This window comes from Schistocerca serialis, chromosome 7, assembly GCF_023864345.2.
Source record: "Schistocerca serialis cubense isolate TAMUIC-IGC-003099 chromosome 7, iqSchSeri2.2, whole genome shotgun sequence".
Taxonomy (NCBI): domain Eukaryota; kingdom Metazoa; phylum Arthropoda; class Insecta; order Orthoptera; family Acrididae; genus Schistocerca; species Schistocerca serialis.
The window spans coordinates 263,580,317-263,605,525 of NC_064644.1; the positions used below are offsets into that span (position 1 = coordinate 263,580,317).

A 25,209-nucleotide genomic window follows, 5' to 3' on the forward strand; every position below is an offset into this window, starting at 1 on the left:
AGTAGCCAGAGTAGCCGCGATTGTTGGAGATCACCGCTGCCACACGTCTCGGCATTGAGTCAAAGAGACATTGGATGTGTTCTTGGGGTACAGCAGCCCAAGCAGCTTCCACACGTTGCCAAAGATCATCTGGTGTGGCAGCTGGGGATGTAATCTGGGTCACTCGTTGAGCAACCATGGACCACATGTTTTCTATCGGCGAAAGATCCGGAGAGCGAGCCGGCCAGGGAAGCAAGTCAATCTGGTTATTGACGAAGAACCTTTGGACAATGCGTGCCACGTGTGGTCGCGCATTATCCTGTTGAAATATGGCTGTGGCCGAGCCCTGAAGGTAAGGAAGGACAACTGGCTCCAGCACCTCGGATATGTAGCGCCGGCTATTTAAAATACCGGCAATGCATACTAGAGGCGTGCGAAAGTAATATCCAATACTGCCCCATACCATAATACCCGGTGCGAGACCAGTGTGGCGGTGCATAATGCAGCTGTCCAGCATCCTCTCTCCACGGTGTCTCCACACTCGAATCCAACCATCGTAGTGCTTCAGACAGAAGCGTGCCTCATCAGTAAAGACAACGTCATTCCATTCTGCCGTCCACATCCGTCTGTCATCACACCATTGGCGACGGAGACGTCTGTGGTTCTGCGTCAATGGTAGATGAAGCAATGGACGTCTTGCGGACAGACCACTCTGCTGTAAACGGCGTCGAATGGTACGCGCAGACACTGGATGATGCGTTACAGACGCAATGTGCTGTGCTATGGTTCGGGATGTCACTGAGCGATCTGTCACTGCCATGCGCACAATTTGCCTATCAGCACGTGCAGTGGTGCACCGAGGTGAATGCGATCGACCACGTCAGTCCGTCGTACCCTCCTGCATCCAACGGTCACATATCCGCATTACAGTTGTTTGGTTTCGTCCAACACAACTAGCGATTTCTCTGTATGATAATCCACAATCTTGGTAAGCCACTATCCTTCCTCTGTCGAACTCGGATACTTGATCAAACGATGTTCGCTGTTGTCTACGAGGCATAACTGATCGTCTTGTGAAACAACCACAAGGTAAACACACGTGCCGAATGTACAGGGTGTGGTAGATAAGTAATGAGACTCAGTCTAGAAAAACAAATTTATTGATCCAATTTGTACAAAACGTTAATATTCTTCAAAGTACTCGCCTTGGGCGTCGACACAACATTGCCAGCGCATTTTCCAAGCTTCATAGGCCCCACTGTAGTCCGTTCGAGTTATCCCAGTTAGTACCTTCGTGACAGCACGTTGGATGTTCGGAATATCGTCGAACCGATGACCCTTCAGGCATCTTTTGACCTTCGGAAATAGGAAGAAATCAGGAGGACTCAAGTCAGGGCTGTATGGTGGCTGTGGCAAAACTTCAACTCCAATTTGGGTCAAGTAGGAGGTCACGAGGAACGCTGTGTGCGCCGGAGCGTTGTCGTGGTGGAGACGCCAGCGTTGAGCAAGGTCCTGTCGCTTCCATTTGACGGCTCTGTGCAATCGCTGAAGGACTTCTTTGTAGAATTCGGCATTGACAGTCTTCCCCTGTGGCACAAACTCTTTGTGAATTAACCCCCGCTTGTCGAGAAACACAATCAGCATTGTCTTGATGCGGGACTTTGACATTCTTGCTTTCTTCGGCCGCAGGGATGCCGGTGTGTGCCACTCCGAGTTCTGGGCTTTCGTCTCCGGGTCGTACTGGAATGTCCACGATTCGTCGCCTGTTACTACGTTGTCTAAAAAGTGTGGATTATTTTCCAAATCATTCAACATCTCACAGCAAACGTCCACTCGTTGTTGCTTTTGTTCGGTGGTGAGCACTCGGGGAACCAATTTTGCGCAAACTTTCCTCATCATCAAATCTTGCGTAACAATTTGGTGAACCGTAAATTTATTCACGAAGACCTCATCGGCGATTATTTTGAGACTTAAACGACGGTCGGGGTCCATGAGGTCTTTCACTTTGGCCACCGTTTCATCCACACGACTCGTTGAAGGGCGTACAGATCGTTCCATGTCTTCAACGGATTCCCTCCCATTTTTAAATTCATTAAACCACCGGAACACTTGAGCTCTTGATAGGGAGTCTTCTTTGTAGGCCTCCGTAATCATAGCAAAAGTTTCCGAAGCAGTTTTGCCCAAGCGAAAGCAAAATTTGATTGCATACCGCTGTTCTATCGAGCGATCCATCTTCAGCGTTTTCACAAGTGTCACGGGCACACAAACAACGTAATATGCGAAGCTCGACCCTCACTGCACCAGAGCTCCGACGCGACTGGGAACCGATTCTATTGTTAGCTCAGATCCCCCACTACGTGACGTACAGGTGGAGACCGCCCTGCGAGCGACTGGGGCGCCGCGCGGCGGCCAGTCTCATTACTTATCTACCACAACCTGTACACTCGTCGAAATCGCCAAGCCTTAAATGGCGCTATGAGGTGGCGCCAAAGGCGCGTGTGATGTGCGTCTGCGTTGAAATTCTAATCAGTTGCATATCTCATCGCTGCAAACCCATGGTGTAAATTTCACTTGATTCGGATGCTTCCTTCAGGGTGTTGCATTTACGGTGGCCAGCAGTGTACAAATAGTAATGAACCAGGGAAAATACAAACAATATACAGAATAAAGCAAACAAAACATTTATACAGCATCGTGTCAGTTATGCTGAATCTGACATTCGTTCAAAGGTACCTACATTGAAAGAATAGAAATAGATGAAGTTAGTATGAAGATATATACGTGTGATTAAAAATCAGAAAGTGGCAGTAAACACATGTGGATGTACTGTGTTCAGAAGTAAAGGAGGAGATGGTGAAAAGAACCTCTAAACTTTTAAAAAGGCATAAAAGCAAAACTTAAATGTTAAGAAAACCACTATTACCACACAAAAAGCCTGAAACAATAGTACTATGTAGATACCATAATACAGGGTGTACATAAAGTCTGGGAACACTTTCAATTATTTATTGCACAAGAACCAAACATTGTACAGATGTCATACATATGTCATTTTGAAGAGAAACCCTGAAAGTTTTTTTCATGTGTACCTGCACAGCATAGTTTGGTAGCTTGCTAATAGTCAGTGTTAGTCGCAAACATGGCAAGTTCAGGTGCGGAGCGAGCTTCCTGTGTTTTGGAGCTCATGAAATCGCCTCCCCGATCACCAGAACTCACTCCATGTGACTTTTTCTGTGGGGACACTTTAAAGATCTGGCATATGTACCGCCTCTACCACGTGATGTAGCAGAGCTCCGGGAGAGAATACAGGAAGCAACTGCCACAGTCGATGATGCCATGCTGGGATGGGTATGGCAAGAATTCGATTACTGTATTGACATGTACTGGCTCACTCATGGTTTGCATATCGAATGTTTGTATAAAAAAAATAAAAACATTTCAGAGTTTTTCTTCAAAATGCAGTATGTATGACATCTGTGCAATGTTTAGTTCTTGTGGAATAAATAATTGAAAGTGTTTCTGAACTTTATGTGCATCCTGTATATAAGAAACTAAATACTAAACTCCCTTGCCAGGCCCCAAGGGCAGCATGATCACAAAGAAACCAAAAATTTGCGAAAACACCGGTATGAATACCTCAAAAATAAAGTGCCATAACTACAATGAGCATTCATCCAGAACAGGATAGCACTTTAAGGAAATCTGTAAAGAATGTAAAATTCTTAGCTTGTGTTTGCCAAAGACAGAAATGAAATACTGGCATGCAGATAACTCTGTGATGATAAATGCATAACAGCCGATGTCTTGAATTCAGTATGTTACACATTTCACTCAGTACCACCTACTCACAGCAGCATGAAGACTAATGATTCAACTGCACCATATGAAGAAAGAGACCGGGACTTGTGATAGGGTATGGCAAGTGCCATCTCTTAACACAAAATGTAAACTGGTAGAAAAATATACTGACCAGCCTAAATAGGCGCTATGAACTCGGGGAATGAGTCGAGACAACGCAAAAAATAATGCACAATGAACCACAATCTCAGTTATATCACTTCATGTGACCTTTTTATGTTATTGTGATGTAGATATCATTACCGGAATAAATTTAACAGCAACTGAACAAAGCCGATATAGGTGTCTCACACAGTATGGACACCATGAAGAGTAGTATTTTTTCTGTCTTTATTTTATTATTATTATTATTATTATTTATTTATTTATTTATTTTTTAGTGTTGTTGGACTGTAATTTCATTTTAGAGATTGTTTCCTTAGGGACCTTCATAGTTTTGAAGTGGCATAAAGAAAATTCTAAATATTTTTATTCTATTTCTTTGAAATAAATAAAACTTCAATATAAAATGCTGTAAGAAAATTTATATAAAAAGTAGACCAAAAATTATGCTCTAAAAGGCACTTGCAGGAGAAGCAAATGAAGTATTGCATAAAACAGATACAGTTTCTTGTGGAACTTTATGTATAGAGAAGAATGTAAATTAAAAACAGAAAGATGGAAATGTTTCTTTTATAAGTTATATTCAGTATGACTGCTGTAATGATGTTACATATTTATGAATATATTTAAATATTACGAATAAGAATACTTGGGTGTTGCAGTTCCGTAAGGACTGCCTTTGGGAAATTCCAAACTGCAATGCTTTCTCTTGGCGAGTTTTGGCATTACGATCCTTGAAGTTTCAACAACAACCATATAGAAGATCAAAATGTAGCATAGCTGCAGCAAGCGTCCTGACCACGAATGTAACAAAGTGTGTCTGACACTTGATGTAAAATGGCTGTGGAGCACCAAGGCAATATCATGTTTTGCATTAAGTTCTGTGTTTGTGGGCAAGAATTCGTTGAATTTGACCTGAATACCAGTAGCTGGTTCCTGGTCTCTCCTCCACAATGTCCCAACCCATAAAGTGAAGATTTTGTGTAAGATTTTGGCCAGCAAACAGATGACGGTGTGGGATCACCCACTGTATTTGCCAGATTTGGCCCCAAATTACTTCAGGTCATTCCCCAGATTGATCTTAGCAATGAAAGGACACCATTACTACATGATTAATGACATCCAAGAAAATTGTACTGCGATACTAAATGCAATTCCAAAAAAGGATCACAGTGATTGTTTCAAAACACTTTTAAAAGTATTTTAGATGTACAGGGTGACCATGAAGTCCCTTTACAACTTCAAAATTTTATTACAGCGGCAGTTGTTGAAATATTTTAATATTTCTTTTATTGTAATTAGTTTTTATAAAAGTTTTTTTGACAGTGTTTAATAGACCTCTATATGGGCACCTTTAGGTGCACAAAACACATAGACAGTACTCAATTTCTTGCCATGTTCGCTGTAGCATAGTGTGATCAGAGGTGGCAGTGGCATTATGAGTAGTTTGCTTGAAGTCAGCAATGTCCCGTATCTGTGTTTGATACTCAATATCTTTTACATACCCCCATAAAAAAAAGTTCAAGGGAGTGATATCTGGCGAACGCGGTGGCCAAGGAATTGGCCCATCCCTCCCATCCATCTGCCTGGAAATGTTTCGTTGAGGAACCGACGAATAGGCAGTCCTCAGTGTGGTGGTGCACAATCTTGCTGGAAAATGATAGTTGGTTGTAAGTCAATCAACTGTGGTGCTACATATTTGGTCAGAAAGTCGAGGTAAACATCTACCGCAATTGTTGACTTGTTGAAGAAAAATGGACCAATTATTCGGTTGCACACGATTCCACACCATACATTCACTTTTGGACTATACCGGTGAAGCTCCCTAGTCACATGGGGGTGTTCAGATCCCCAGATTCTCACATTGTGTCTGTTTAATGTCCCAGAAACATGAAAAGTTGCCTCGTCACTGAAACAAACTCTTGAGGAATACTTCATCCTCCAAAAGGCGTTCCAGCGTGTTGAGAGCAAATGCTATCCATTTTGGCTTGTCATTGGCTCAAGTGTCTGTAACAGTTGCGCTTTGTAAATGTACAACCGGAGGACCTTATGCACAGTTGAACGTGGTAGTTGCAACTGTCTGGCAGCAATGCGGATGGACTTCTTAGGTGAACAACTGAAGATGTTTAAAATGCGATTGATGTTTTCCTCGGATGTTCTTGGTCACCCACTTCTCCCTTTATCCAACACTGTCCCTGTCTCCATCAATGTTTTTGTGCCATGCACAGATTGAAGGGTGCGATGGTGGATCTCTTCCATATTTCATTCTGAAGTTTCGTTTAGTCTGAACATCCGATTTTGTCTCAGTAAACCAGGACATACAGTGTGCCTTCTCTTGAGGAGTTCCCATTTTATAGAGGTTCAGTTCCTTCCATAAACAGAGTATCTGAAATAAAAAGTTTTAGTACATATAAAAACTTTAGTGAACAATGATTACAATAAAAGAAATTTTGTTAAAATATTTCAACTACTGTTGTAATAAAATTTTGAAGTTGTAAAGGGACTTTATGAACACCCTGTAATTGATTCAAGGATAGACTATTTTGAATGAACACAGTGATTTTGTGAACATAATTCATGACTTGTATTTTTCATAGCCACAGCTCTAATGGAACTGAGACGCAGTGTGTATGGGAACAGTATTGAAAGTAATGCAAAAATTTACTTATTAACTAATGTAGTGTTTGGAAATTACAGTTGTTGCTAGAGCTACTTTTCCTTTATACAAAACTGTTCAGTATTAATCTTCATTAAAATCAAAATATGGGCATCGTCGTGTGTGTGTGTGTGTGTGTGTGTGTAAAAAAAAATCAGGTGCGCAAATGACAATTTCCACGGCTCTTTTTTTTTTTTTTTTTTTTTTTTTTTTTTTTTTTTTTTTTTTTTTTTTTTTTTTTTTTTAATGCTACTTGTTGTTGTTGTGGTCCTCAGTCCCGAGACTGGTTTGATGCAGCTCTCCATGCTACTCTACCCTGTGCAAGCTTTTTCATCTCCCAGTACCTACTGCAACCTACATCCTTCTGAATCTGCTTAGTGTATTCATCTCTTGGTCTCCCTCTACGATTTTTACCCTCCACGCTGCCCTCCAATACTAAACGGGTGATCCCTTGATGCCTCAGAACATGTCCTACCAACCGATCCCTTCTTCTGGTCAAGTTGTGCCACAAACTTCTCTTCTCCCCAATCCTATTCAATACTTCCTCATTAGTTATGTGATCTACCCATCTAATCTTCAGCATTCTTCTGTAGCACCACATTTCGAAAGCTTCTATTCTCTTCTTGTCCAAACTATTTATCGTCCATGTTTCACTTCCATACATGGCTACACTCCATACAAATACTTTCAGAAATGACTTCCTGACACTTAAATCAATACTGGATGTTAACAAATTTCTCTTCTTCAGAAACGCTTTCCTTGCCATTGCCAGCCTACATTTTATATCCTCTCTACTTCGACCATCATCAGTTATTTTGCTCCCCAAATAGCAAAACTCCTTTACTACTTTAAGTGCCTCATTTCCTAATCTAATTCCCTCAGCATCACCCGACTTAATTAGACTACATTCCATTATCCTGGTTTTGCTTTTGTTGATGTTCATCTTATATCCTCCTTTCAAGACACTGTCCATTCCATTCAATTGCTCTTCCAAGTCCTTTGCTGTCTCTGACAGAATTACAATGTCATCAGCGAACCTCAAAGTTTTTATTTCTTCTCCATGAATTTTAATACCTACTCCGAATTTTTCTTTTGTTTCCTTTACTGCTTGCTCAATATACAGATTGAACAACATCGGGGAGAGGCTACAACCCTGTCTTACTCCCTTCCCAACCACTGCTTCCCTTTCATGTCCCTCAACTCTTATAACTGCCATCTGGTTTCTGTACAAATTGTAAATAGCCTTTCGCTCCCTGTATTTTACCCCTGCCACCTTTAGAATTTGAAAGAGAGTATTCCAGTCAACATTGTCAAAAGCTTTCTCTAAGTCTACAAATGCTAGAAACGCAGGTTTGCCTTTCCTTAATCTTTCTTCTAAGATAAGTCGTAAGGTCAGTATTGCCTCACGTGTTCCAGTGTTTCTACGGAATCCAAACTGATCTTCCCCGAGGTTGGCTTCTACTAGTTTTTCCATTCGTCTGGAAAGAATTCGTGTTAGTATTTTGCAGCTGTGACTTATTAAGCTGATAGTTCGGTAATTTTCACATCTGTCAACACCTGCTTTCTTTGGGATTGGAATTATTATATTCTTCTTGAAGTCTGAGGGTATTTCGCCTGTTTCGTACATCTTGCTCACCAGATGGTAGAGTTTTGTCAGGACTGGCTCTCCCACGGCCGTCAGTAGTTCCAATGGAATATTGTCTACTCCGGGGGCCTTGTTTCGACTCAGGTCTTTCAGTGCTCTGTCAAACTCTTCACGCAGTATCATATCTCCCATTTCATCTTCATCTACATCCTCTTCCATTTCCATAACATTGTCCTCAAGTACATCGCCCTTGTATAGACCCTCTATATACTCCTTCCACCTTTCTGCTTTCCCTTCTTTGCTTAGAACTGGGTTTCCATCTGAGCTCTTGATATTCATACAAGTCGTTCTCTTATCTCCAAAGGTCTCTTTAATTTTCCTGTAGGCGGTATCTATCTTAACCCTAGTGAGATAGGCCTCTACATCCTTACATTTGTCCTCTAGCCATCCCTGCTTAGCCATTTTGCACTTCCTGTCGATCTCATTTTTGAGACGTTTGTATTCCTTTTTGCCTGTTTCACTTACTGCATTTTTATATTTTCTCCTTTCATCAATTAAATTCAATATTTCTTCTGTTACCCAAGGATTTCTACTAGCCCTCGTCTTTTTACCTACTTGATCCTCTGCTGCCTTCACTACTTCATCCCTCAAAGCTACCCATTCTTCTTCTACTGTATTTATTTCCCCCATTCCTGTCAATTGCTCCCTTATGCTCTCCCTGAATCTCTGTACAACCTCTGGTTCTTTTAGTTTATCTAGGTCCCATCTCCTTAAATTCCCACCTTTTTGCAGTTTCTTCAGTTTTAATCTACAGGTCATAACCAATAGATTGTGGTCAGAGTTCACATCTGCCCCTGGAAATGTCTTACAATTTAAAACCTGGTTCCTAAATCTCTGTCTTACCATTATATAATCTATCTGATACCTTTTAGTATCTCCAGGGTTGTTCCATGTATACAACCTTCTTTCATGATTCTTAAACCAAGTGTTAGTTATGATTATGTTGTGCTCTGTGCAAAATTCGACCAGGCGGCTTCCTCTTTCATTTCTGTCCCCCAATCCATATTCACCTACTATGTTTCCTTCTCTCCCATTTCCTACACTCGAATTCCAGTCACCCATGACTATTAAATTTTCGTCTCCCTTCACAATCTGAATAATTTCTTTTATTTCATCATACATTTCTTCAATTTCTTCGCATCTGCAGAGCTAGTTGGCATATAAACTTGTACTACTGTAGTAGGCGTGGGCTTCGTATCTATCTTGGCCACAATAATGCGTTCACTATGCTGTTTGTAGTAGCTTACCCGCATTCCTATTTTCCTATTCATTATTAAACCTACTCCTGCATTCCCCCTACTTGATTTTGTGTTTATAACCCTGTAGTCAGCTGACCAGAAGTCTTGTTCCTCCTGCCACCGAACTTCACTAATTCCCACTATATCTAACTTCAACCTATCCATTTCCCTTTTTAAATTTTCTAACCTACCTGCCCGATTAAGGGATCTGACATTCCACGCTCCGATCCGTAGAACGCCAGTTTTCTTTCTCCTGATAACGACATCCTCTTGAGTAGTCCCCGCCCGGAGATCCGAATGGGGGACTATTTTACCTCCGGAATATTTTACCCAAGAGGACGCCATCATCATGTAATCATACAGTAAAGCTGCATGCCCTCGGGAAAAATTACGGCTGTAGTTTCCCCTTGCTTTCAGCCGTTCGCAGTACCAGCACAGCAAGGCCGTTTTGGTTATTGTTACAAGGCCAGATCAGTCAATCATCCAGACTGTTGCCCTTGCAACTACTGAAAAGGCTGCTGCCCCTCTTCAGGAACCACACGTTTGTCTGGCCTCTCAACAGATACCCCTCCGTTGTGGTTGCACCTACGGTACGGCTATCTGTATCGCTGAGGCACGCAAGCCTCCCCACCAACAGCAAGGTCCATGGTTCATGGGGGGGGGGGGGGGGGGGGTTAATGCTACTTACTCCTTCAATAAATGTTGTAAATGAGTTCTTGGTAAAGAAGGAGCAAAGCTGTCCGACATACCCTCAAGTCTACAGAATGTTGTGTATTGTGCACAGTTGGATGGATAAATTTATTAATGCTACTTACCCCTTCAATAAATTTATCCATCCAACTGTGCACAATACACAACATTCTGTAGACTTGATGGTATGTCGGACAGCTTTGCTCCTTCTTTACCAAGAACTCATTTACAACATGCTTTGCTTTGACTTGCGTATCTACCAGAGGGAGAAATTCTGAAATGCCTATACTGTTAGCTGTCTTTCATAGATTTTGGCTGATAATTCTAAATAATGTAAAGAAGTTCAATGAAGAATAATGTAGCAATATTGGACTAAGATTAAAGATCAAAAATAACGGGAGGAAATTGGCACAAACAGCCAGGCGACTGCAAACAAATATCCTTTACACAGCTGCAAAATCACTATTGTATTAAACTGCAAAGTATTTGTGCCAATATCGTACAGAAGCAAACATACCAACAAAATCGATGTACATCTAAAAGAGTCAGTGCACATTATAATTGGAATGCTGAAACTCGTACAGACATCTTGGATCCATGCTCTTGGAGATACTGCTCTGCCGGACCTGAGACGACAGTAGACAACAGAATGGAACAACTTTTCACGCCCCCATACTCTGAATAGTACTTTCAATGCAAACGGTATTGGATAGTTTTCCACACTGTCATTTGGAGTACTGTAGGTCTGTATGGGAGGATGATATGCTGGGGTAGCTCAACCCCTACTCCAGAGAAAACATGGAAAGAGAGGTGAAATCTAACAAGTTTTACTTTTGAATGCATTATGGGAATAGCAGTGATCAATGTCTTATAAATAATTTCTATTAAAAACAGTCTTGATCGCGATTTATTTAACAAGGTGACCGGTTTTGACCACTACTGTGGTCATCTTCAGACCATTGAGTCACCTTGTTAAATAAATCGTGATCAAGACTGTTTTTAATAGTAATTACTAACATATTTTGATTGTAATACCTCTGAAGTTCCTACTGCATCAGTTTAGATTAGATAAGATTGACTTTAATTCCAGTTGGTGCGTGGTGAGGAGGCCCTCCAGGATGTAGAACATGTTAGAAAAACAATAATACATGACAAATATGTACAACCGAAACAAATAAGCTGATGTACCTTCCACAGGTCCCAAGTAGAGAGTGTTATATATATATATATATAAATAACCACTATATGAAAGATTTATTTTACATACACTCATTTACTAAGATCACATTAATGCACTGAATTTAAAATTTAAAAAATTCTTTTTTTAAATTTTATGAGGTAATAAACATATAATAGAACTACTACCATACTTATTTACAGTGAACACATTACTGCACTGAAATGCTGCATAAGTTAGATTGTACACACACACAAATCAGTTGTTTCTACTGAGAAATTCAATAGAGTAGTAGGAGTTGGCCACCAACAAATCCTGTAGGCTTCTCTTAAACTGAATTTCATTGGTTGTTAATCTTTTTATGGCTGCTGGCAAGTTACTGAAAATCTGTGTTCCTGAATAATGCACACCTTTTTGTACAAGAGTAAGTGACTTTAAATCCTTTTGGAGGTTATTCTTATTTCTAGTATTGATTCCATGAATTGAGCTGTTGGTTTGAAAAAGTGATATATTTTTAATGACAAATTTCATTAAGGAATAAATATATTGGGAAGTAATAGCTTGTTAAACAGGCTTCTGCAGGATGTTCTTGAGTGCACACCACATGTAACTCTTACTGCATGTTTTTGTGTCTGGAAACTTTAGCTGGGCTTGACGAATTACCCCAAAAAATAATCCCATATGACATTATGGAATGAAATGTAGTATAGTATGCCAGCGTTTTCATTTTTATATCCCCTGTGTCTGACAGAATTCGCATTGCAAATAGAGATTTGTTAAGACGCAGAAAGCAGAGGATCAAGTAGGTAAAAAGAAGAGGGCTTATAGAAATCCTTGGGCAACAGAAGATATATTGATTTTTAATTGACGAAAGGAGAAAATACAAAAATGCAGTAAGTGAAGCAGGCAAAAAGGAATACAAACGTCTCAAAAATGAGATTAAGCAAGGATGGCTAGAAGACAAATGTAAGAATGTAGAGGCATATATCACTAGGGGTAATATAGATACTGCCTACAGGAAAATTAGAGAGACCTTTGGAGAAAAGAGAACCACATGCATGAATATCAAGAGCTCAGATGGAAACCCAGTTCTAAGCAAAGAAGGGAAAGTAGAAAGGTGGAAGAGGTATATAGAGGGTCTATACAAGGGTGATGATCTTGAGGACTATATTATGGAAATGGAAGAGGATGTAGATGTAGATGTAGATGAAGATGAAATGGGAGATACGATACTACATGAAGAATTTGACAGAGCGCTGAAAGATGTAAGTCGAAACAAGGCCCCGGCAGTAGACAACATTCCATTAGAACTACTGATAGCCTTGGGAGAGCCAGCCCTGACAAAACTACCATCTGGTGGCAAGTTGTATGAGACAGGCGAAATACCCTCAGACTTCAAGAAGAATATAATCATTCCAATTCCAAAGAAAGCAGGTGTTGACAGATGTGAAAATTACTGAACTACCAGTTTAATAAGGCACGGCTGCAAAATACTAATACGAATTCTTTACAAACGAATGGAAAAACTGGTAGAAGCCAACCTCAGGGAAGATCAGTTTGGATTCTGTAGAAATGTTGGAACACGTGAGGCAATATGGATCCTACGACTTATCTTAGAGGCTAGATTAAGGAAAGACAAACCTATGTTTCTAGCATTTGTAGACTTAGAGAAAGCTTTTGACACTGTTGACTGGAATACTCTTTTTCAAATTCTGTAAGTGTCAGGAAGTCATTTCTGAAAGTATTTGTATGGAGTGTAGCCATGTATGGAAGTGAAACATGGACAATAAATAGTTTGGACAAGAAGAGAATAGAAGCTTTTGAAATGTGGTGCTACAGAAGAATGCTGAAGATTAGATGGGTAGGTCACATAACTAATGAGGAGGTATTGAATGGAATTGGGGAGAAGGGGAGTTTGTGGCACAACTCGACAAGAAGAAGGGACCGGTTGGTAGGACAAGTTCTGGGGCATCAAGGGGCAGCGTGGAGGGTAAAAATCGTAGAGGGAGACCAAGAGACCAATACACTAAGCAGATTCAGAAGGATGTAAATTGCAGTAGGTACTGGGAGATGATGGAGCTTGCACAGGATATAGTAGCATGGAGAGCTGCATCAAACCAGTTTGTGGATTGAAAACAACAACAAGACACTTCAGCAGTTCTGGTGTGTACTCCTCCCAGTTGAATTTATTATCAAGCTGTAATCCCAAGAATTTAACACTGTCCACTTCTTCTGTCTGCTTGTCATCGTATGTTAGGCATATACTCGTGGGACACCCCTTACAAATTCTGAACTGCATGTAGTGTGTGTTTTAAAGTTTAGGGGGTAAGAATTGGCTAGGAACCAGTGATTAATGTCCACAAAAAATTTATTAGCTGATCTTACGAAGACTACACGATTTGCTATTTATTGCAATGTTTGTATCATCGGTAAACAAAACAAACTTGGCATCTGGTAATGTTACTGATGAAAGGTCATTGATATACACAAGAAAAAGTAAGGGCCCTAAGACGGAACATTGTGGGACCCCACATGTAATTAGTTCCCAATTGGATGATGCCTGATAGCTTAATACATGTCTCTTTCCTAATAACACCCTTTGTTTCTTGCCAGAGATATAAGATTTGAACCATTTCCTGTTATACTGTAATATTCTAATTCACTCAAAAAGATATTGTGATTTACACAGTCAAATGCCTTTGACAGATCACAAAACATACCAGTTGCCTGCAATTTTTTGTCTAATGAATTAAGTACATTTTCACTGTTAGTGTAGATAGCCTTCTCAATATCGGAACCCTTTAGAAATCCAAACTGTGACTTTGACAGTATGTTATTTGTGATAAGATGGTCATAAAGCCGATTGTACATTACCTTTCCAAAAATTTTTGAGAATGCTAGCAAAAGTGAAATTGGATGGAAATTTGATGCTATTCCTTTATCTCCCTTCTTAAACAGTGGCTTAACTTCAGCATATTTAAATCATTCAGGAAATACTCCACTGATAAACGACTGGTTCCACAGGTAGCTTAATATGTTACTTAACTCAGAATCACATTCTTTAATTAACTTCGTTGATATTTCGTCATCCTCACTAGATGTTTTCGATTTTAAAGATTTTATGATGGACATTACTTCTGCTGGGGTAATGTAACGAGACTTACTGTTACGTGGAGAAGACAGTGAAATTTTGCTGGGGTGAAAACTTTCAACATTGAAAAGAGATTATTTGATTTAAACAAAAAACCTCAAAAATTGGTTGTTGTTCTTGTGTTCCATAGACATAAAAAAAACATGTGATCATGGGGGTGTTTCTTACTGATCACATTGGTCTCCACCACCCAGAGAATTACTTTGAGACAAATGCAAATGTTTACTGCTAGAACAGTTCCCAAAACATTACACTTTAGCAATTAGTTCTGCAGTGACACTTATATAGTTCAGTTGATTTTTTATACGTATCTTAGTTCGGTGTAACTCGGAGTAATTTGCTCCCTGCTGCTGCTGCTGCTGCTGAAGCGGTCGTTGCCTCGGTCCATTTCATCTGCTAACTGGATCAAGTTACGTGAATTCCATGAAATAATTCAGGAACCAAGTCATTTTTATAGTGGTCTATTTATGACAAGGTGAACCATTTCTTCTTAGTGGGAGCCCACTCCACATTACAGGCTACATAGTCACAATACTGTATTACAACAATTACATTTTTGCACAGACATGCGACGCAGTGGTTGCGTCTCAAAACTGTCTCCAACTGTCTCCCCTTGAGTCTTGTGCTCCTCCTATTTTATACGTTTGTTAACAATCAAGTCAACAAACTAGTGCAAATTTATTAAATTAACAATTAAAAGTTTAACATTTTTATGAGTAACTATCAACAAAACCGTGCTTATTTTATGCCAAAACAGCCGTATACAGTAGAAAAGACTTCTACATACGATATACATCGCATTATATAAAATACTGAAAGATAACAATGCTAACCTAAATTGTCTTAATTATGGCTTCATTTGTAAATGCAAAATATTGTGAACATATATTGGACAAGCAAGACTTACTAGTTAACAAATGGAATAATAAATTTTACGAGATTTAATGTACTACGCGAAATCACTTATTAGATACCATTGGAATTACAGAACTTTCAAAACAGGAATGTAAAACAAAAGGGTTGTTTTATTTCAGTAGTGAGGGTCGAATTCATATTATGGAAGTCACTTGAAATGTCTGGTCTGAGGTATTGCATGGCAGTGCCAGGATCCACAGCGCTCAGTAAGATCGGGGCCACCTAAAGAGGATCCAGACAAGGCCACGCTACCATTCACAGATGAGACATTGTCAGTAGCCCTGAATGTGACTGCGGATTAGCAGAGCAGACAGTGGAAATCATCATCCATCAGTTATCGAAGAGACATCATTCTGGAAAATGGAGCGGTGCTCTGAAAGTTACAATTTGAATATTGATAGATTTGTGGAGTTTTCACATAATAAATTATTTGAATGAACTTTTTGTTGAATTTATCATTTTAAGTTTTCTGTGTAAAATTTGTGATCTGTAATGTGTTTCTTCTTGTGTAAAATTGAAATCTGGTAACTTGTAACTTGTAAATTTCAGCTTGCCCCATGACAAATAATTGACATTCTGGGCTAATATTAAAAAAACACAAGGGAAAAATTTTAGTAGTGTATAGTGATTGGTTAAGTCAAGATTCCATCACTCTATTTATCGAGAACTGTGTTCTAACTGTGTGCTAACCGTGTTAAGGTGTGGTAGCATGCAATTAAGAACGTTCAATTTCTGTAACCAGTCTGGTTGTTTAGTTTGAATATTTTGACTTTGGGGAAACGGCAGTCTGCAGCTTCAGCACACGAAACTTTACAACCTGCGAGTGGCTGTCCCATGTCATCACATTGTGTCTTCGGCTGTTATTTACAACACCTGGGCAATTAAAAACATGTCTGCTAGGGGATACCTTCCCCCAGGTGCACAGCTTTGTACATTGGTTGCGAGCTTCATCCAACCCTCGATGACGACAAATTGCATTTATGCTCAAATGTGAGCTCTTTAAACAAAATTTAGAAATTTCAGTGCCACCATATCCTCCAATGTTCGGCCATAGAGGTGAGTTTGACAGTAGTACTGGAAAGTGAGTTACGAACTTCAGAAAAAGTGACCCATTGTACTTTCACAGAATCAAGATTAGCACAAGTCTAAAAAATACTACTCTGTACTATGGAATTTAGTTTATATCACAGCTGACTGCAAAGTTGTATCAAAAACAAAATTTACTAAGATTTAATCACTCAAAAAGAAAGAAAGAAAGAAAGAAACTGCACTATCACAGTGCCATTATGTCTGCAGTCCACACATGATAGATCTGCCACACACCACTAACTTCTGCTAACTGGGTTATCCCTTGCCTCAAGAACAAACAGCTATCTTTCTAAGAAGATAGAACGTCATTCATTGTTCCTCATTGACTCTCATGAGCTGGATGTAGTTAATACTATTTTGAAGATCCAGCATGTTCATTAGTACAATCACTTACATTTGTTATCTCTTTCTTAATAGTTTTTACATTTACTCATTCCTTTTATATTTCAACTCACATTTAACTCTATTTAAGAATTTTAAAAAGGCCTTCACACAGTCTCTGCCAGTCATCAGATGTTCTGAAATATGACTTGTATGGGCACAAGAAATAAGATGTAATATTGTGCCACACTTCGACATTGAAGCTATCAATTACATTGGTATGTGAGATATTGTGAAGTTGTGGAATTATTTAATCTGCTCCAGAACAAGGAGTAGACCATACTGGACTTTGGGATAAAACTAATAGCTACACTAAAATAAAACGGGAAGCTAGCATTGATCCACTTATTATAGTACACCACCACCCAGAAAAAAAATCTTATTTCTGTGCGTCCTAAAGGGATTTGAAGAATATCTGATTAGATTAGATTAGATTAATACTAGTTCCATGGATCATGAATACGATATTTCGTAATGATGTGGAACGAGTTGAATTTTCCAATACATGACATAATTAGGTTAATTTAACAACATACTTAAGTTAATATAACAACTTTATTTTTTGTGTTTTTTGGTTTTCTTTATTTTTTATTTTTATTTTTTAATTTAAAAAAAAAAATTTTTTTTCTTAATTTATATCTAAAAATTCCTCTATGGAGTAGAAGGAATTGTCATTCAGAAATTCTTTTAATTTCTTCTTAAATACTTGTTGGTTATCTGTCAGACTTTTGATACTATTTGGTAAGTGACCAAAGACTTTAGTGCCAGTATAATTCACCCCTTTCTGTGCCAAAGTTAGATTTAATCTTGAATAGTGAAGATCATCCTTTCTCCTAGTATTGTAGTTATGCACACTGCTATTACTTTTGAATTGGGTTTGGTTGTTAATATCAAATTTCATAAGAGAGTATATATACTGAGAAGCTACTGTGAATATCCCTAGATCCTTAAATAAATGTCTGCAGGATGATCTTGGGTGGACTCCAGCTATTATTCTGATTACACGCTTTTGTGCAATAAATACTTTATTCCTCAGTGATGAATTCCCCCAAAATACACTCCTGGAAATGGAAAAAAGAACACATTGACACTGGTGTGTCAGACCCACCATACTTGCTCCGGACACTGTGAGAGGGCTGTACAAGCAATGATCACACGCACGGCACAGTGGGCACACCAGGAACCGCGGTGTTGGCCGTCGAATGGCGCTAGCTGCGCAGCATTTGTGCACCGCCGCCGTCAGTGTCAGCCAGTTTGCCGTGGCATACGGAGCTCCATCGCAGTCTTTAACACTGGTAGCATGCCACGACAGCGTGGACGTGAACCGTATGTGCAGTTGACGGACTTTGAGCGAGAGCATATAGTGGGCATGCGGGAGGCCGGGTGGACGTACCGCCGAATTGCTCAACACGTGGGGCGTGAGGTCTCCACAGTACATCGATGTTGTTGCCAGTGGTCGGCGGAAGGTGCACGTGCCCGTCGACCTGGGACCGGACCGCAGCGACGCACGGATGCACGCCAAGACCGTAGGATCCTACGCAGTGCCGTAGGGGACCGCACCGCCACTTCCCAGCAAATTAGGGACACTGTTGCTCCTGGGGTATCGGTGAGGACCATTCGCAACCGTCTCCATGAAGCTGGGCTACGGTCCCGCACACCGTTAGGCCGTCTTCCGCTCACGCCCCAACATCGTGCAGCCCGCCTCCAGTGGTGTCGCGACAGGCATGAATGGAGGGACGAATGGAGACGTGTCGTCTTCAGCGATGAGAGTCGCCTCTGCCTTGGTGCCAATGATGGTCGTATGCGTGTTTGGCGCCGTGCAGGTGAGCGCCACAATCAGGACTGCATACGACCGAGGCACACAGGGCCAACACCCGGCATCATGGTGTGGGGAGCGATCTCCTACACTGGCCGTACACCACTGGTGATCGTCGAGGGGACACTGAATAGTGCACGGTACATCCAAACCGTCATCGAACCCATCGTTCTACCATTCCTAGACCGGCAAGGGAACTTGCTGTTCCAACAGGACAATGCACGTCCGCATGTATCCCGTGCCACCCAACGTGCTCTAGAAGGTGTAAGTCAACTACCCTGGCCAGCAAGATCTCCGGATCTGTCCCCCATTGAGCATGTTTGGGACTGGATGAAGCGTCGTCTCACGCGGTCTGCACGTCCAGCACGAACTCTGGTCCAACTGAGGCGCCAGGTGGAAATGGCATGGCAAGCCGTTCCACAGGACTACATCCAGCATCTCTACGATCGTCTCCATGGGAGAATAGCAGCCTGCATTGCTGCGAAAGGTGGATATACACTGTACTAGTGCCGACATTGTGCATGCTCTGTTGCCTGTGTCTATGTGCCTGTGGTTCTGTCAGTGTGATCATGTGATGTATCTGACCCCAGGAATGTGTCAATAAAGTTTCCCCTTCCTGGGACAATGAATTCACGGTGTTCTTATTTCAATTTCCAGGAGTGTATGATGCCATATGAAAGCAATGAGTGAAAATAGGCGTAGTAAGCTAATTTACTAAGATGTTTATCACCAAAATTTGCAATGACCCTTATTGCATAAGTAGCTGAACTCAAACGTTTCAGCAGATCATCAATGTGTTTCTTCCAATTTAATCTCTCATCAATGGACACACCTAAAAATTTGGAATATTCTACCTTAGCTATATGCTTCTGATTAAGGTCTGTATTTATTAATGGCGTCATACCATTCCCTGTACGGAACTGTATGTACTGTGTCTTATCAAAATTCAGTGAGAGTCCGTTTACAAGGAACCACTTAGTAATTTTCTGAAAGACAGTATTGACAATTTCATCAGTTAATTCTTGTTTGTCAGGTGTGATTACTATACTTGTATCATCAGCAAAGAGAACTAACTTTGCCTCTTCATGAATATAGAATGGCAAGTCATTAATATATAATAAGAACAACAAAGGACCCAAGACTGACCCTTGTGGAACCCCATTCTTGATAGTTCCCCAGTTTGAGGAATGTGCTGATCTTTGCATGTTACGAGAACTACTTATTTCAACTTTCTGCACTCTTCCAGTTAGGTACGAATTAAACCATTTGTGCACTGTCCCACTCATGCCACAATACTTGAGCTTGTCTAGCAGAATTTCATGATTTACACAATCAAAAGCCTTTGAGAGATCACAAAAAATCCCAATGGGTGGTGTTCGGTTATTCAGATCATTCAAAATTTGACTGGTGAAAGCATATATGGCATTTTCTGTTGAAAAACCTTTCTGGAAACCAAACTGACATTTTGTTAGTACTTCATTTTTACAGGTATGTGAAGCTACTCTTGAATACATTACTTTCTCAAAAATTTTCGATAAAGCTGTTAGAAGGGAGATTGGACGGTAATTGTTGACATCAGATCTATCCCCCTTTTTATGCAAAGGTATAACAATAGCATATTTCAGTCTATCAGGGAAAATGCCCTGTTCCAGAGAGCTATTACACAGGTGGCTGAGAATCTTACTTATCTGTTGAGAACAAGCTTTTAGTATTTTGCTGGAAATGCCGTCAATTCCATGAGAGTTTTTGCTTTTAAGCAAGTTTATTATTTTCCTAATTTCAGAGGGAGAAGTGGGTGAGATTTCAATTGTATCAAATTGCATAGGTATGGCCTCTTCCATTAACAGCCTAGCATCTTCTAATGAACACCTGGATCCTACTATATCCACAACATTTAGAAAATGATTATTAAAAATATTTTCAACTTCTGACTTTTTGTTCGTAAAGTTTTCTTTCAATTTGATGGTAATACTGTCTTCCACTGCTCTTGGTTGACCTGTTTCTCTTTTAATAATATTCCAAATTGTTTTAATTTTATTATCAGAGTTGCTGATTTCAGACATGATACACATACTCCTGGACTTTTAATAACTTTTCTTAATATAACACAGTAGTTTTTATAATTTTTGATAGTTTCTGGGTCACTACTCTTTCTTGCTGTCAGATACATTTCCCTTTTCTGGTTACAAGATATTTTTATACCCTTAGTAAGCCATGGTTTGTTACAAGGTTTCTTATGAGTATATTTAACTATTTTCTTGGGGAAGCAGTTTTCAAATGCATTTACAAAAATGTCATGAAATAAATTATATTTTAAATTGGCATCAGGTTCACGGTACACCTCATCCCAGTCTAACTGCTGTAGGCTTTCCCTGAAATTTGCAATTGTTAAATCGTTGACTGAACGTACTACTTTGGAGGACTGTTTAGTATTGCTGAATGGAGCTATGTCATATATTGTAACTAGCTGAGCACCATGATCAAAAAGACCATTCTCAACAGGCTGAGCATTTATCTGGTTAAACTTATCTTGGTCTATAAAGAAGTTATCTATCAGTGAGCTGCTATCCTTTACCACCCGAGTAGGAAAATCAATAACGGGTGTCAGATTGAAAGAACCGAGTAATACTTCAAGGTCATTTTTCCTATTACCCTCTTTCAGAGAATCTACATTGAAGTCCCCACAAATAATAATTTGCTTCCCCTGTCTGACAGATAGCACAACAAGGAGTCCAAATTTTTCAGAAATAGATGAAAATTTCCTGATGGGGACCTATATACAGTTACAATTATAAATGTGCCTTTATTTAATTTAAGCTCACAGGCACATGCTTCTGTATGTTTCTCTACACAAAACTTTTTTGTTTCTATACTTTTTGCATAATGATAACTTTTGACATATATGGCAACTCCTCCATTCTCCATATTTTCTCACATTACATGTGCAGAGAGCTTATATCCACTTATATTTACCTTATCCATATCAGTAACAATGTGATGCTCAGACAGGCATAGTATATCTATTTCATTCTCAGCTTCTAAATCTTCTAAACAAACCAGAAGCTCATCTACTTTATTCTTTAAACTCCCAATATTTTGATGAAATATACTTACATTATTTTTAATTATACTTTTATGAGAACCTTTCCTTATTCTAACATTTGCAGTACTCTCCTGTCTGAGTTTCTCATTGTGCTTAGGCCTAGTTCCTGTACCAGTGGTCACATGGTGTTCAGAGAGGCAGATTATGTCAACTGGGTTGGGTGACTTTAATTCATCAATGAAATTACCTAGGACTGAGATACAACTTGGTGGAGATAAAATTTCTGGTGATTGGTGAAAATTTATAATTGATAGCTGTGATTGGTGATCAAATGTGCTAGAATTGTGCTGTTTAATTTCTTTCCTAAACTGAAGATTTGTTTCAATCCTGACCTCTCGTAGAACTTGACATCTTTCTGTCTTACCTATCCTAAAAAAGGTGCTGCTCCAACACCTGTAACCACTGGTATTTTACCATTCATGGCAGTGCCTCCCCCCCTTGAATTTCCTGCTATTACCCCAGCCAGTTTCCCCTTCCCTTTCCTGTTGAGATGTAGGCCGTGCCTGGTATAGTCCCACCTACTGAGATAATCAACAGGAACCACACCAATATGAGCCCCCGCACCCGACCCAAGCAGCCGTTCCAACTCCAAATTAACTCTCCCAACAGAAGAGTTCAAATGAGGCCGGTCATGGCGTCTCAGGACAGATACAAATTCAACACTGGTGTGTCTCGATGCCGACGCAATCTTTACCAGGTCACACTCTATACTGTACCCAGGATCTCTGTCGATGCTGTTCCCTGGCCCTCCCACAATAACCACGGTGTCTTCCCTGGTAAATCCTTTACAGAGTGAACCTAAATCCTCTGTCACCTGATCCAGACTAGCACTTGGTTTGAAAAAATTTGTGACCTGGTATTCTGGTCCTAATTCCTCCTGCAGAAGTTGGCCTACACCTCTGGCATGAGAACTGCCTAACAACAAAACTTTCTTCCTTTTCGATGACTTTCCTACATTCTTTTTCAATTTCCTATTGAAAGTTTGTTGTGTCCTGTCTACACCTACCTCTGCTTGAGGCTCATCAGTTTCTAACTGAAGCAACAGGTCAAACTTATTTTTGAGATTCACCACAAAACTGTCAGACTTAGTTCTAGGCCTGTTCCTTCTGCTACCTGTTGCCACTTCCCACCTCTCTTTGCCCTTCTCCCTCCTTAACCTGTCCAGATCTTCTGACACATTTAGGGACTATCAAGGATATTTTTGACAGTCTCATATTACAAAAGATGCACAATCTGAAAATAAGAAGATAGCATATGATAAAAGGCCATATGTAAATATTCAATTTTTGAAGAATGCAAATTAATGAAAAAATTGTAATTAACAATAAGGGTATACTGACTACTTTTAAAGTCTAAAGTGCAATTCAAAGAGTGGTTATATGAACCCTTTGAGATCAAAATAGGACTGTGAAAAGTTATGTCAGTGAGAATGGTATCCAGGGAAGACATAAGATATTAAAAAAAGATTGCCCTGTTCAAAATATTGAAGATTGGGGGAAAAAGGATAGTCTGTACATTGATTGTCCTGAATTTGTTAATGATGTAGTCCAGGTGACAGCAGGTACAGTTGTGCTGATTCCTTAAATTTAGTGTGTGCATCTGCAGCAAAGCACATATTGCCACAGATACACAGGATGAAGACATTTCTCTGTAGGAAAGAACTACACATAAATTGAATCTGTAGCTGCACAGTCACTCTTTGCTGGGCTATTGACGTACCATTATTAGTTAAGCTGTAGTAACATTTTTGCAAATTTATTAAAGAATGTTCTGGATTCCATGATGTATCCAGGCTGAAATTGCTATTAAGATTTTTGAGAAGCAAGTTTTCACTGCTTCCTTCAGCACAGAGTCCCACGATGATAATATCAGCTCTAGAATTTATATGTTTTCATAATAGTGAGCTTTGTCAATGTGCTGCCCTGCCACACCTGACTTATTGTTGTGTAAGAGTTGGGTGTACTTTTGAGGTTCTCTGCATCTTTCATGAATTGTAAGTGTTGTCAGCCCACTCGCAGAGGATATGGCTGAAAAGTATACAGCCTAAATGTCAGGAGAAAATGTAACGTTTCTGTGGTTGCACACTTGAAATTTAATGGAGTGTTCATTGCTCCAAAAAATTTTGAAGATGCATATACAGTTCTGCTAATTAAAATGCTAAAGAAAGTGGCACTGCAGTCTGTTTTGCAGATACCGTGTGTTACTAGAACCAGGAAAATGGACATGGCATTTCGTGCCACGTGAGATGTGAATAGGGCACTGCTTATGTATAAATACCAAAATTCATCAATAGTACAATGATTTCAAGACAGTATATCTGTAAGTTCCCAACTGCTTGATGTTGTTCAAAAATTATTTATTTGTTGAATCTGGATGTGAAAGCAGAAATAATTGTGTGTGCGTGCGTGTGTGACGTTTTATTCTTGCAGTCATAAAGAGACGAAGTAATTCACCGAGACCATTTCCAATACCACATTTTTGTTTGTTCTAACAGTGCAGTATGTTAGTCATAAAATAAAGGTAGCTAGAGCTTATTTTTCTTACTGTTTAATATGTAGTGAGACATGTTTTTGCAAATGTTTCAGTATGATGAAGTTGTTCCCGAGGAGATGACAACTGCACATGGTGGCTTCTATATTAATTGTGGTCCTCTAGAATTTAAGGAAGTATCTGATCAGTCTGATGTTGAAGAGTCAAAAGACATTAAAAATAAGAAAAGGGTTAAGGTAAGAGCATGTATAAAGGTAGTGATAGTAGTGCATGTGGGCATGTGTGTGTGCGTGTTCACATGCATATTTCTCTTCATTTAACTATGTTCTCATTTGCTGTTTCATAACAAATATGTGGAATTTTTGTTGCTGAAGTTCAGCTTTCTCCTGTGCATGAGCCAGTCTCTGTGTAAGAAACAGTTGTTTGAGGAATTGACTGGTGGCTTATTTGTCTGCTTATCAGGTGATGTGGAATGTTTACAGAAGTATGTTTACCGCAGAGTCAGTATTTGACATTGTGCATATAATTCGATGCTATGTTCCTTTGGACATGCGTGGAAGTTTCCTATAAATTACATAACTGTTGTACCATATTTGCATTGTTTGAAGGCATTTCATGATTTACATAAGTCATTGTATAGTGCATTGCAAGGGATGCTGGTACATAATTTGTGATTCACTTTTTGTTACCGTTCAGGACAGTGTGGGATATAAATATCTCCATGTATATTCCAATCTGTTTTATGCTATTCTCATGCCCTTAAGTAGGATATAAGATTTATCCACATTCTTTATACCAAGTGGATATATACTTTGTCTTTCTGAATTTCTTTGTTGTTACTGAAAGATTTTACTATCCACAAAATATCTCATTAATCTGCAATATTGTTTCTTTACCAGAAAGTGTTTCCTGGGAGGAA

At 39.7% G+C, this 25,209-nt stretch overlaps 1 protein-coding gene across 2 annotated transcripts in view; it reads left to right on the top strand.

Moving 5' to 3' along the window:
- The window catches only part of LOC126412195 (ubinuclein-1), a 389,778-nt gene that overhangs the window by 106,648 nt on the left and 257,921 nt on the right, over window positions 1-25,209 (top strand). For both annotated transcript variants that reach the window (XM_050081677.1, XM_050081678.1), the window contains one exon: window positions 24,386-24,526. In XM_050081677.1, the coding sequence (XP_049937634.1) occupies window positions 24,386-24,526 (141 nt within the window). The remainder of the gene's footprint in view (window positions 1-24,385; window positions 24,527-25,209) is intronic.